This window comes from Megascapheus bottae, chromosome 29 (genome assembly GCF_031878675.1).
Source record: "Megascapheus bottae isolate mThoBot1 chromosome 29, mThoBot2.hap1, whole genome shotgun sequence".
Taxonomy (NCBI): Eukaryota; Metazoa; Chordata; class Mammalia; order Rodentia; family Geomyidae; genus Megascapheus; species Megascapheus bottae.
In genome coordinates, this window is record NC_143537.1 from 4,650,497 (window position 1) to 4,664,476 (window position 13,980).

At 38.3% G+C, this 13,980-nt stretch overlaps 1 protein-coding gene and 1 long non-coding RNA gene across 11 annotated transcripts in view; one reads left to right on the top strand and one right to left on the bottom strand.

Annotated features, from left to right (window-relative positions):
- Positions 1 to 13,980, top strand: part of LOC150044548 (uncharacterized) — a 604,944-nt gene that overhangs the window by 350,910 nt on the left and 240,054 nt on the right. The window lies entirely within an intron of this gene.
- The window catches only part of Gabrg2 (gamma-aminobutyric acid type A receptor subunit gamma2), a 65,924-nt gene that overhangs the window by 7,491 nt on the left and 44,453 nt on the right, over positions 1 to 13,980 (bottom strand). For all 3 annotated transcript variants that reach the window (XM_090321087.1, XM_090321088.1, XM_090321086.1), the window contains one exon: positions 2,050 to 2,202. In XM_090321087.1, coding sequence (XP_090177213.1) covers positions 2,050 to 2,202 — 153 coding nt within the window. The remainder of the gene's footprint in view (positions 1 to 2,049; positions 2,203 to 13,980) is intronic.

The window sequence follows — 13,980 nt, forward strand, 5'->3', positions numbered from 1 at the left end:
CCGAATGATACAACTGTACAATTTAATTTAAGGAGTAGTGATCTAGAGAAGTGGGACAACAAAGTTAAAACAGTAATTGCTGCAGACATGTGGGTTGGCACCTTTACCCAGCATTGGTCTCTGGGCGTCCTCACACCCACACCCCATCTGTGCACATGAGGCAAGGTGAAGGGTCTACTTCCTGCCAGGTCTGTGACCTTACGTAAGTCATTTAAACTCACAACACCTCTATTTCCTCAGTTCCAAAACCTGTGATGATAATTTGTGCTATTATTAGAACGTCTGTGTGTATTTTCTGCGAAGTGTAGAAAAGTGATACAAGCCACAGTGAGCGTGCCTGACAGGTGAATGATGAATGGATAAGTTCAGCCCCCTCTTTTTGCTCAGAAGCCTCTTACTCATTCCTTTACTCGCTCACTTTTGTCCCTTTCCAACATGCTCATTGGATAATTTACATTTATTTAGTAAGCATTCAACATTAAATACCATCAAGTGAGGTACCTAAATGGTCATAAATGTTCAAGCAAAAACCCAGACTTCAGCCAGAAAAATAATGTAAATGTTTTTCTTCACATATTCCTGGGGAAGAGGGTAGATTGGACTATGTCCATGTATTTATGCCATCATTCATAATTATGTGCAGTATTTGAATCATCCTCAGGTAGTAACTATGTTCTAGGCACTATAATGGAGACAAAAAAAAATTGCATTCTGATTGGAAAGAGGGGACATTTGACTCACAGGGACAAGTTCTAGGCCTAAAATATTAGGCTTGCGATATGTTGAGTTCATTTCAGCTTGTACCATTAGACTAGATATTCAAATTGTTGAATAGGATTTGTAACACACAGTACTGCATAAAACAGGAAAAATCAAAATGACTTCATTTTGAAACAGATGGGAAACTAAATTAAGTTTGGAAGAGGACAAATATGCAAATTACTTTTGGCAGCAATCAGTTCTGCCCCCTGTTTAATAACCTAGTACAGATCATTTTGTCAGGAAATCACTCCAGTGGCTGTACTTAATGTTGTTTGCATAGGATACTTTACTTAAATAAAACCTAATGGAACCTTGGATGTTAATTGCAGGAAGTGTCATATGTTTTATGTGTGAGAAAGCTGAGATTTAGAGAATAAAGGACATTCCAAGGTCATACTGTATGTATGGCTAGAAATCTAAAGTTGAAAATTTAATTTCTAAACTATTATATAATACTTCGCCTGTAACTCAGGGAGATAGAAGGAATGTGTTTTTAGGTTCGATGTAGCTGGTGAAGGGGACAGGGATTCTACAATCAATCTTGGCTTCATTTTTATTTAAATCCTCAAAACTCTTATGTAGAATAAACATTTCATTCATGGCTTTAGACTCTAATGCCCCAAGTATCTGTGGCTTTGTAGTTGTGTATCTTCTTCTATGGACAAAGTAAAATAGGGTAAACGTTTAAGACAAATGCTAGCATATGAAGTAGATGAGGCAACTGCAAATAACCTTAAGGACATGTTGTTTCCAAAATTTATCAGGCAAATATACTTTACCAAAAATAATCTTTGATGGCTCTTCTGTAAAGCATCCATTACTTCAAATATCATCAGAAGAATGATATGTGTTTAAATTAACCAACAGCGAGTTGTGTCCTGGGAAATGTGCACTGACTGACTGCAGGAAACAGAAGCCCTGGTCTCCAGTGTTTGCCTGCCTTTCGATGGGGTTAACACTTCACCCTGGCTTATTTTTAACTACTTATGTGACACCGTGAAGCACAGAATTAGAGAAGACTAGATAGAATCACTATGTTTGTGTACAATTTCATTCACATTAAATGGTTTCTTTTTAGTTAAATTGGTTATAAACATATAATAAAAGTTACCGAAGTGATTTGGGAAAGCAGAACAACAGAGCTAGTGACTATGACTATAGTTATTTAAATCCTCATTTTCCTCACAGCAAATGGTTCCCTGGTGCTGAACTTAGAGCAAATGAACTAGAATGGGAAGTGAAGGTAGTTGGTATGGGCATTCCTCAATACAAAGAAATGTATCTCACCTAAAGATGTTCGGGCTGGCACAGCATCCTTATTGATCCAGAACGACACCCAGGACAGGACAACTATGAGTGTGCAGGGAATGTAGGTCTGGATGGTGAAGTAGCCCATTCTTCTGCTCAGGTCAAAGTAGACACACATGACCACGTAGTCTCCTGGAAGAGAGCCGAGACGGCATCGTGCCAGCCCTCAGCAACAGCTGGAGAGCATCTGGAAACAAGCATGTGCTGGTCTCTCATGAACGCCTACCTTCACACTGAGAGTTACAGGAAGACTACCTTGAAAACTTCCTTCTTCCTATGACAGAAACCAGAGCTAAAACAAATCCTCACCCTTCCTTCTAAATGTAGGAAAACTTTTTTTGAGCGTATTGATCATATTTTCATTTGTCAGAGATCTCTTGGCCTTGTTTTAGCCTCATACTTAACACAAACTTGTGCATCTGCTGTTTGATGGTCCAGAGGGAGACTAATGTTTCTGTCCTGTGCCTAACTCCCCTGCAAGAGTACTAATTTTAGAAAATGTCTGAATTTTAAAATAAGAATAGTACTTCTGAATATGTTTATTTAAAAAGAACACTATTGAGATCAGGGCAAATGTGAGGATCAATTTCATAAATTAGATGAATCTCATTTGCCCTAATTTCCAACATGGTCAACACAAGTTATGAGTAAGAGATAAAAAAACACAGTTTATCTAACATAATCTCTTTTAATGTCCACCGTTCACTTGTTCATTTCCTTCATCAGAATACCAGAGACACATGCAGTCTTTCGTTCATACTGTGGAAAAAGAAAAGAGGATTTCTTTAAAAAAAATTCAGAAGTCCTTTTCCTTATTTTTCCAAAATCCTCCTATTTCCTTCATATCTTAGAAGTACTTAAATTGAAATATACAAACTATAAAAATTTCAAATAAAGCCTCTCAATTTTGATAACTTCCTGCTTATCATATAAGTGAATGACAGTCTGTACTTTTGAATTACTGATCTGACTCTTTAAAGATGAACTTTAATTTTGGCCAACATTAAGGAGATAATCATCTCAATTCAATTCTCCATTTCCCTTTAGGTCAGGGTCTGAACTTCTATAGTCTGCTTATCTATCAGTTTCTATTATAAGGTAATAGCTTCTGAGCATCTTGCATCTCTGCCTGCAAATCTAAAGCTTTTCTACCAGTGGATTACAGATTGAAACTTGGAACAAGCCATTTAAAAGCAAAGCAGCTTCAGTGACAGCTGAATGTCTGTCTTATCTTCCAGGCCAAGTCACTTTTTGTATGCTTAAAAACTCTTGGACTGAGAAGCCTATAAAATGAAATCCCCATAAAGTACTGCATCAGTGATTCTCCAAGCCCAAAAGGCTTAAATGCCAGCCACGTCTAAGATGGTTATTTCAGCCACTTCAGATTTATTCTTCTCCTAGATTTATCTTAACATATGCTCTTTAAAGTCATAGCACTTCATCAATTAGTTGTGTACTGCTTATACTTAGTAAGTAGAGACGGATCAAAGAAAATGTAACAAAACATAAAGGAAAAAGATATAGGTTTACTGTATAAAACCATGAAATTCTATTTGAAAAATAAAGCAAAAGACCTGGAGGTGTAGCTCAAGTGCTACAGTGCCTCTCTACCAAGTTAAAGAGTAATCTAAACCGTAAAAGGCAGAATACCAGACCTCTCTCAGCTGCCCCATTCCTAGGGATGGCTTAGTCCCTCTGAAACTGCTCTCATTTCATCCATCATATTGAGAGCTGTGTCCTGGACCCGTGTCCTATGCAGTCAGTAGAGGGGAAGCAGGTAGAACTCAGCCAAAACCTTTGCAAGCAAAGACCCCTTTTGGCTGTGAAAGACACATCATCACTGCATGTTGCCACAAGGACTACAAATAAGGGTTTATTTATTACAGTGACTAGAGCTTCTGGCATGCACATTTGTGAAACTTTTAATAAATGCCAATCTTCATAAACATAAAATACATCCATAGTTATTTTTGAAGAAAAACAAAAGTCCTTAGCCTGGCACCAAGGCTATCTGTCATCTAACTTTAACCAGGTCTGTCTTTCTGCTTCTGTTAACTTGGTGCTTTATAAATTTTCTGACTTTATTCTTTCCCACCTCATCTCCTTCTCAGAATCCTAAATAATCACCTCATTCTTTACATGTTCCAACCTTCAGATCTTGACATCCAAACCATCGATATCATCACACACACACACACACACACACACACACACACACACACACACACACACACACACACACACACTCTATGTTGTATTGTCCTGTATTGTCTGGAAAGTAGATATAATTTTAAATGAAATAAAACCTTTCCCCTGTTCAATACTGACCCACTGATGACATGGCATAGTAAAAGTCTTTCAGGGATTCCTCCTGATTACAGCTCCAGTATCGTTAAAAAGAAATGGTGTCAGTACCAGAGCTTACAGTCAAGGCATTGTACACTAGTACATTATCACTTGAGCCACACTGCCAGTTCCGTCTTTATTTTGCTAATTAACTGGAGAGAAGAGTATTTTTCTGCTCCGACTCACTTTGCCCCTTGATTCTCAAATCTCAGCTTCCTGAGTAGTGAGGGTTTATAGGTGTTACCCAAATGCATTCCAGCTTCATTTTAAACAGAATGCTTTTCTCTAAAACTCTTGCAGCCTCTTAAATATCCATATTTCACTGTGCTACCTCTGTTTACAAGGATTTGTCAAATGCTGACATCTCTGGTTCAAATTGCCATCTTTATAGAACTAACTCATTTCATTATTTATACGTCAATTATTTTATCCCATCATCTGTAAAAAGCTCTTTGTAAATCAAGTGTCTTAATAAGATCTTATAGTAAGATATTAGTAAAGTAGTAACAGAGTATATGATTGCTATGTGTCGGATTACACTCTGGATTATAAATGATGTGTATGATTGATATGTATTAGATTACATGCTGGATTTTAATTGATCTGTGGTTTCTTTGGAAGATGTAGCTGAGTCCATTTCAATTGTTCTGTGTATGTGTGCGTGTGTATATGCATGCGTGTTGGTCTTTGGCTTTGAACTCGAGTCCTCAAGGTCTTCCTGAGCATTTTTGCTCAAGGCTGATCCCCTATCATTTGAGCTGCACTTGAATTTCTGGCAATTTGTAGGTTATTAAAAATGAGTCTCTTGATTTTGTCTTCTGTGACTGGCTCCAAACTGTGACTCTGCGTGTAGTCTCCTGAGTAGCTCGAATTGCAGACACAAGTCACTAGTCCCATGTTTTACTTGCTGTTTTATTCTTTATGGTCAGTAATGGAGCATTACACAGAAGCTACTCAAGAATTTCTTGTTAAATGAATACATGTTTTATAATTCAGAAGGTCAAGAAGACAAGACTGGATAAACTATGCACCAAAAATCTTTAAGGCTGTGCTTGCCTAGCATGCACGAAGGCCCGGGTTCAATTCCTTGGTACCCCAAGCCCCAGGACCGGCAAAAAAAAAACCTTTAAGGCTAAGAAAGAGATCACATTGATCTTTTTTAAAATTTGCTTTAAAAATTAATGCATTTGGAAGTACGCTCTCTAGGTTTTCTGGCTGAATGAGATCCCCTGAGTTGTAGACATAAAGTCACTAAAAGTATGTTGGTAGCAATATTAACTTCTTGCTTAAGAAGCAAAGAACAAGCACCGTGTGGCCCTGTCTTTTGCTAGGAGAGGAGCCATGGGTGGTTTGGCTCTTCTGTAGAATCTGATGTGCCACGTGGAGGCGCTGGGCCCCTACTGGCAAGGCTGTCCCTGGCTTTCTTATCTAGTCCATGGGCAGGCTTTCACGTTTCAGAATTACTGTTTCACTCATTTACTGTTTAATTTCAAATGCTGAGGAAAAAGAACAGTCAACGGAAGCAAATACAGTGAAAAATAGACATTACAATCAATGTATTTTCAAAATTGAGTCTATCCTTCAGAGCCTCCATTCCAATCCCTACTAAGATAGGAGTGTGGGACTGTAGAAATAATGTCAGTTATTACAGAGTAGAGCCATCTAAGATGATTAAACACCATTTTGACCCATCACGAGGTCAGGAGAAATGTTTCTAAATTAGACAGAGAATGAGAGTTTGAAATGATCATAGTCTTTGTGTATGCCAAGTAATTCTGCCTTCTTCAAGATGAAGCAGTGAAAGGGTAGAGTACCAGCCTCAAGGGGAAAAGACTTCAGATGGAAAACCAAGAAAGAAGGGTGCTTACTCAAGCTCCCTAGAGGTACTTCCAAGATTCCTGCTTCCCAAACCCAAATGCTTGCCTCAAAAATCCATTTTGAGCCACTAGTTAGCACTGTGAAGGTGCAGAGGGGAAAGAGGCAAACACAGAGCGTGTTCAGTGTGGGTAATGCAGAAAGCTAGCTGGAATATCTGGAGCCCCTAATCTCTAACAGCAGCTTTGTTTCTGCTTTAAAACCTTAGGTAATGAATGCACATATCACCTTAGGAAATTGGAATACCAGATTGCCTGACTGGAGCAATAGCAGTGTTTTCTTCTTGGACAACAGTTCTCACAATATCCCAAGTGTGGCTCCTTTTTGTAGGTTCCCACAGTGAGGAATTGGCTAATATCAGTTTTCTGTATAACTATAGTAGACAGTTGTCTATTACTGCAATAATTTTTCTTTCTTACTCTCATGCTACTGAACCTTAGATCCACCATCAGCTACCAAAACTCATTCAGAAATTCATCCAGGGACTTCATCTCACTATGTGTTTCAGTAAAACAGCTCTCTGGTTCAGAAATCTGAAACTCTGGCTACAAATGAACATATTTGCCTCTGTGATTTATTAAAAGGAAATGCAGCTACCCAGTATAATCAAGTCTTATGCCTACAAACATCTGATTGGATAAACAGAAAGCCCACAGATTGGTAGAAGATCTTCACTAGCTATACAACAGACAAGGATCTCATCTCAAAAATAGATCTAGAGCTAAAATAAAATTAAACTCCTCAATAACAAATCCTTAAAGAAACAATTAGGAATTAAAAGGACACTTCTCTGGAGAGCAAATAATAGCCAATAGACACATGAAGAAATGTTTAACATCTCTAGCCATAAAAAATTCAAATCAGGGCGGGGAGTTTGGCCTAGTGGTAGAGTGCTTGCCTAGCATGCACAAAGACCTGGGTTCAATTCCTCGGTACCACATACATAGAAAAAAGCTGGAAGTGGTGCTGAGGCTCAAGTGGTAGAGCTCTAGCCTGGAGAAAGTCCAGGGACAGTGCTCAGGTCCTGAGCTCAAGCCCAGGACTGGCAAAAAAAAAAAATTCAAATCAAAATCACATTGAGATTCCACCTCACCCCAGTTAGAATGGCCATTCATCAAGAAAACTACCAATGCTGGTGGGGATGGGGCCAGAAGGGAACATGGAATGTAAATGGGTTTAACACTCTGGAAAGCAGTATGGGAATTCCTGAAAAGACTAAGCATAGAGCTCCCCTTTGACCCAGCAATCCCACTCCTGGGCATTTACTCAAATGGTCACAAACAAGGCCACACTATCAGTGCAACTATGCTCATTACAGCATTATTTACCATGGCTAAGATATGGAACCAACCCAGATGCTCCTCAGTAGAAGAATAGATCAAGAAAATGTGCTATATATACACACTGGAATTCTGTGTTTTTATCACCAAGAATAACATTACCCCATTCATAAGTAAATGGAGAGACTTGGGAAAAATCATATTAAGTGGAGTAAGCTAGACCCAAAGAAACATAGGCTCCATAGTTTTCCTCATTTATAATAATTAGGATATATCTAAGGTTGACCTAGTATAGAATCACAGCAGCTCAATAACTATACACATATGACCACATAAAATGATGCTAACCAAAATGAACTCCAAGAAATGGAAACAAGAGGGTTTTTTGTTTTGTTTTAAGGTACTTTGTGAAGTTATTTTTTTTCTTTCATGTTTAGTTTATTTGTTAGGTTCTCACCTGTGTTCACTGTTTTTGATTTGGGGACCCTGTGTTTTTACACATTCAAATTTATGTGATAAGGGGAAGGGAAGGAGAATCACAAAACGGTGAGACAAAGGACAGAGGATGAAGCAATGTAAGAGTGATGTTCACTTGTGGGGGCTGAGGGGAAGGAGGAGAAGATGAGGGAGGGAGGAGCGCTATTTGACAAGAAATGTACACATTACCTTTCTTATGTAACTGCACTCCCTTTGTTTTTTTCATATTTTTTATTGTAATTAATAGAAGGGTTACATGATATTTGCCAGATAGATGGTGCATTAATTCCCATGCATTGATACCCTTTCACATGTCTTGGTCCCCATTTTCCTCCCCCCACCCCCACTCCTCATCTTGTTTTCCCCCCTTCCCTATGCAATTTCAAATTGGGCCGGGAGTTTGGCCTAGAGGTTAAAGTGCTTGCCTAGCATGCACGAAGACCTGGGTTCGATTCCTCGGTACCACATGCATAGAAAAAAGCCAGAAGTGGTGCTGTGGCTCAAGTGGTAGAGCTCTAGCCTTGAGAAAGTAAAGGACAGTGCTCAGACCATGAGCTCAAGGCCCAGGACTGGCAAAAAAAAATATATTACCTTTGCAGTAAACTAAAATTAAATTAAATAATGAAATACAACTAATTGAAATTGAAATTGGTCTAGAGGAAACTCTACCAGAATGTGAAAAAATGATTTCAATGATTACTTGTCATTTAAGTCAGCTTAGTAGAAAAGTATGTCAAATTTCTCCAGTATGAGTTCAAAAATTTAATTTAAAAACATGAAGAAATAAAACAATGCAAAAAGAGAAAAGAATCATATGATACATGGTTTTTATTGTGTGGCCAGTCCACTGCCTTCTGTGGCTGAAGGACTCCCACTGGGATTATCAAAGGCCCTCTGTCTATTTCTTGAGAGTTGGCACTTAATTTTTTTCACAGATGGTGTTCTGTATCCAAGAACACTGGCATAAAGCTCAGCTCACTAAAGTAAAATTGGTTCTGGCACTAGAAGATAGATTCAGTGCTTCTATTGCTGAGTTCAAGTGTGAATATGATCCCACAGTGTCAGAGCTGGAAGAAAACTTAGATGAGTGGAAGTGTCCTGCGTTTTACACATGAGCAAGTAGAGCCCTGAGACATACAGAGATCTGCCAGGGTTACCATCCACACTGTAGACCCTGTCCCCGAAGCCGTGCCTCAAAACTCACCCTTCAATGCTTTTTTCTATTAGCAGTCATTTAAATAAATATGCTTTAAGTTCCAAGACTCAACTATGGGCCACACTTCATATTTAATAGTTTTCTTCTTTTTCATACTGAAATTCCTGAATTAACTTCAACGTCAACCAATCAATGGTGTGGAATAATTACTTTTATGACTTGCAAAGATGTCAAAGGGAAAGTAGAATAATCCTTGGTTTAAACTGTTCCATTATTTACTGAGGCGGTACTGTGCTCTCACTATTGAGACAACAGCTCCTAAGTCTGCTGCTCAGGAGAGTTTTCTCAAGGAGGATTTGACTTTGGCATTAATGTATTTTAGCCTGCCTGATGTCTTGCATTTAAATTCTGAGCAAACTGAAATCTCCTTACTTTCCCTCTGTAGCTTTCATTAAGGAGGGAGGGGAAATGACTCTTTCCACATAGTTTTTATCAGTTGTGCATGTTATGTTCAAAATATCTAGCTCTGAGCTCCCAACAATTTCTGTTTTTAAAATTTCCTTGTACAGTTGAGAGTTCAGAGTGGATGTTGCAGTTATATTGTTCCATTTCTTTTTGAACAGCATCACTTCTTCCCTCATTTTCCCCAAGTTTTCTCCCTCCCATCCTCCTCCCCAACAAGCTCGATAGTTCATGTTCAGTATAGTCTGGTGAGTATCACTGCTACGTTTGTTCACCCTTGGTCTCATCATTTCTGTGCTCCCCCAACCTTCCTCAAATCAAATAAGCTTACTTACATGAAAGACAAATGCTGCAGATATCCAAAACAGTGTCAAGGAGAAAACAAAATAAAAAGCAAAATAACAAAAACCTTGTTTCCATTGCTTCAAGTTCATTTCTTTTATATGATCATATGTCCTCCTTTGGTCTCACTGTGTGAATGTTTAGAGGCCTGTTTAATTTACCATGTCCAAGAGTCATTTTTTTGTCTTTAAACATCCATTGTGTCAACAATTTCTTAACAACATATAGGATTCATTTGTAAAAGGGGTAATTAATCACTGGAATAATTTTTGGAACCTAGTTTGTATAGTTATGATATAATAGAAAATTGATGTTTTAAGTTAGCTAACCCATTATTTCTAGTGCTAACTTTTTAAGCTGTTATCATCTTAAAGTACCATACCAATTGGCATAAAATGTAGACTAAATGGAAAAGAAAACAACCTACAAAATGTATACCATTTTTCATAGCAAAGAATATGGAAGCTCATCTGGTCTGGCAATAACTAAAGAGTGAAGACCATTTGATTAGATTAGCCAAGCAGAAGGCACATTCTTGTAATTTCAGCAGTTTAAAGGATAAGGAAGGAAGAGTGTTAGTTCAAGGACATCTGAGATACACAGGAAAACCCTATCTCAAAAAAAAAAAAGTATCTGGGTACCAGTGGCTCATTCCTGTAATTCTAGCCACTCAGGAGACTGAGATCTGAGCATTGTGGTAAGAAGCCCTCCTTAGCAGGAAAGTTCAAGAGACTTATCTCCAATTAATCATGGAAAAAAAACTAGAAGTGAAGCTATGGCTTAAGTGGTAGAGCACTAGCCTTGGGCAAAAGGAGTCTTGGGACAGCATGTAGGCCCAGAATTCAAGCCTCGGGACTGGCATGCACATCAAAAAAGCAAAGAAACAAAGACCCACAAACAACAAAGCATGAAAACCAGAGTACTGATCTATGATGTTGAGATGCAGTTGCAACATCATAAGTGATACCCGAGGCCTTGTTCCTTCCTGTCTCTAGAGGATATGACCTGTGTGTGATGTGGCTAAAGAGGAGAGGAGGGAGCTTGGCACCGAGGAACACAGTTAGAGCTCACACCTCTGAGGTGTTTGCAGACAGAACAGGGCAGTGTCTAGCTTCCTTCCTTGAGGAGCTGTGGCATGTGATTATGTAAAACAAACCCCAACAACGGAAAACATGCCAGCAGTTTTACCACACTTGGTCCACTGTCCTCTGGGGAGGGCCTGCCAGTGTGTCTGTATCCAGGAGTTAAAGAAGGACACTTGCTGAGTGTGGGTTGAATGAACCACATGAGGTTCTGAGATGAAATCGATACACTCCCTGAATCTCAGCCAAAGAAGAGAATGTGGAGGAGCTAATGAAAAGAGACACTTGGCTTAGCCTCAGCCACACTGTGATTCCCCAAGCCAGCAAGGTCATCAGGGAAACTGAATGCATGCATACCAAAAGGGGGGTTCTCCCTTTTTGGCTAATTCAGGAGATCTGAGACTATGATAATGGCTGCATTTACGTAGTATATTTGTCATTTCTGTGATTGTTTCCTTCTGTTTCACAAGAGTCTGTATTCTAGTATATACACATTTGTATCTACACTACCAGTAACACACACACACACATACACACGTGTGCACAGCTCAATGTAGAATCAGTTGTCTCTATAAACTACTTTAATGACTGATATGAGTGTAGACTCCAGTCATTTGGATTGAATGCAAGGATTTAAATAAAGAATAAAGCCCTTAGTCTCCTCCTGGGATATATATATATATATATATATATATATATATATATATATATATATATGTGCGTGTGTGTGTGTGTGTGTGTGTGTGTGTGTGTGTTTAAACCATTTTTTGGAAAAGATCTTAGGTAGAAAACACCATACATATCCCATTGTTACAGAGCAACTCAGAAGGGGCTGGAGCATACCAAACATGGTAATGGTTCTGTAGGGCGTTGTATTGATATTCATGACACACAAGGTGAAATCAGTTAGGAGCTCATGTCATTCCAGATCTCATCGCTGACAGTGAGTTCAGATCCATCCATGTTACTTTTATGATAACAAAACTAAAATGTTAATTTTCAAATTAAATGTAACAAGTTCAAATACTGTAGACCGATCATAGCTGTTGGGTTGAAATAAATTAATGATGGATTATCAAATACTTGCAAAAATATAAATGCAACATAATCTCATTTAAAATGAAGATAATATTCACCACAATGGCCAATAATCATACATTCTGAATACCATATTCATAATACCACTGGGTTGGGTCAGTTAGGGCTAGCTATGTTAACAGCCACTGGCAGGCAGAGATGAGTGAGCCATCTATCACTGTCAAGAAAGGAGAGTGGAAATATTCATGAACATTGCTAAGAAGTACAGGAGTGTATAAATTCAGTAAACTGTTCTGGGAATTAATGAAATGAGTTTAAATCACATATATATTACCATAGTAGCCCACTTTTCTTTCTTAATTTAGCTGAGAAGGAAAAGAGTTTTGAGCAGAACTGGGCAGGGAGGTAGAGCATACCATCACTGAAGTCTGACTAGTCACGCTCGTGTCTGCTAGTCTATCTATGAGTAAAGCAGCTCCGATCTGTGAGTTTTCTTTAATGTTAGAAAACAAAAGCGTTTCTAAGATAGTATAGAGAAAGCCAAAACTAAAATCACATATACAACACATGACACAACACTAGGCCTACAGGAAGTGGGTTGTTGCGGGCTGGCGGGCTTCTGGCTGCTCTCCCATTCTAAAGGCCTGTGGAGTGGTTCTCACGGGAAATGTACACAGGGAAATGCAAGCTCACAATGGGCCTGGAGAAAAGATTTCTGAACACAGGGAGCTGAGGCAGGCTATTATTTTTAATTGACTGATCCTTATGTAACAACCACAAGAAGAGCACAAGAGAAAAAGCATAACTAAGTAGTCTTTCCTAAATGTATTATGTAACAACTGGTGGTTGCAGGATATTTTAAGTGCCAATGGATTAGACTTTTCATGTGAATAGTTTTGTAACAATGAATATAACCAGTTTTTAAAGTAAGCTTGTATGTGGAGCCGGTTTGCGTCAATCTCCTTTCTTATAATCTCACCTTCATGCTTATAGTGTTCTATGGGATTATATTACTATCTCACCTCATCATTTCAGTTATAACAATCCAAGCCCATAAAGGCTATCTTCCTTGCTTAAAGACAGAGGTGAATAACTCCAGGGTGGATGATCCAGAATCTTCATCGTCAAGTTGTCCTGCAGCTAACCCAAAGATTTGTTTTAAACAAAATTTTTACAAGTAAATAGTAGTGTTAATGACAGTTAATTGTAGTCAATCCAGTGAAGGACCAAGTTTTGGTGTCAGTGTGTATTACCATTTTGTTTGGATTTTAATTAGCTTCATTTCTTTTTACTGATTTTTCGTACATTGAGCTTAGTCTCACCACTAGATCCACACTCCCAGCCCTTTTGCTCTTTTTAGTTTGGTTCTTAAGTAGATCTCATGCTTTCCCCTGCTCCTCCTGCCTCAGACTCCAGAGAAGCGTGGAGTCTAGGCATCTGCTTCCTGATCTGGTTCTTGCAGGAACAACAAGATACCAGAAGTCTGACCTTTTGGGTTATAAAAATCTATGAACTGCATTTAAATGTCCAATTGTTTTTTTAAGTTTAGAACTTTCTTTTACCTGTGAAGAATTTTAAAATAGTTTGTCATGTACAGATGTGTTTCTTTAGATTAAAGATAATCATCTATATCAACTTGAATATATGTGTATGTCTTTGTGTATCTATCTTATATTGTCATCAAAATATTTCACTCCATCTAGAGGATAAATAGATCTTATATATGTTAAAGAGCTAGTCCTACACATTTCTTTATAATTCTTTATGTAATTTAAAACAAAACATTTTTGAACCTAAGTTTTCCTTAATTACACCAAGATGTTGCAGAACTTCTGAGAGAACTATTCTGCTC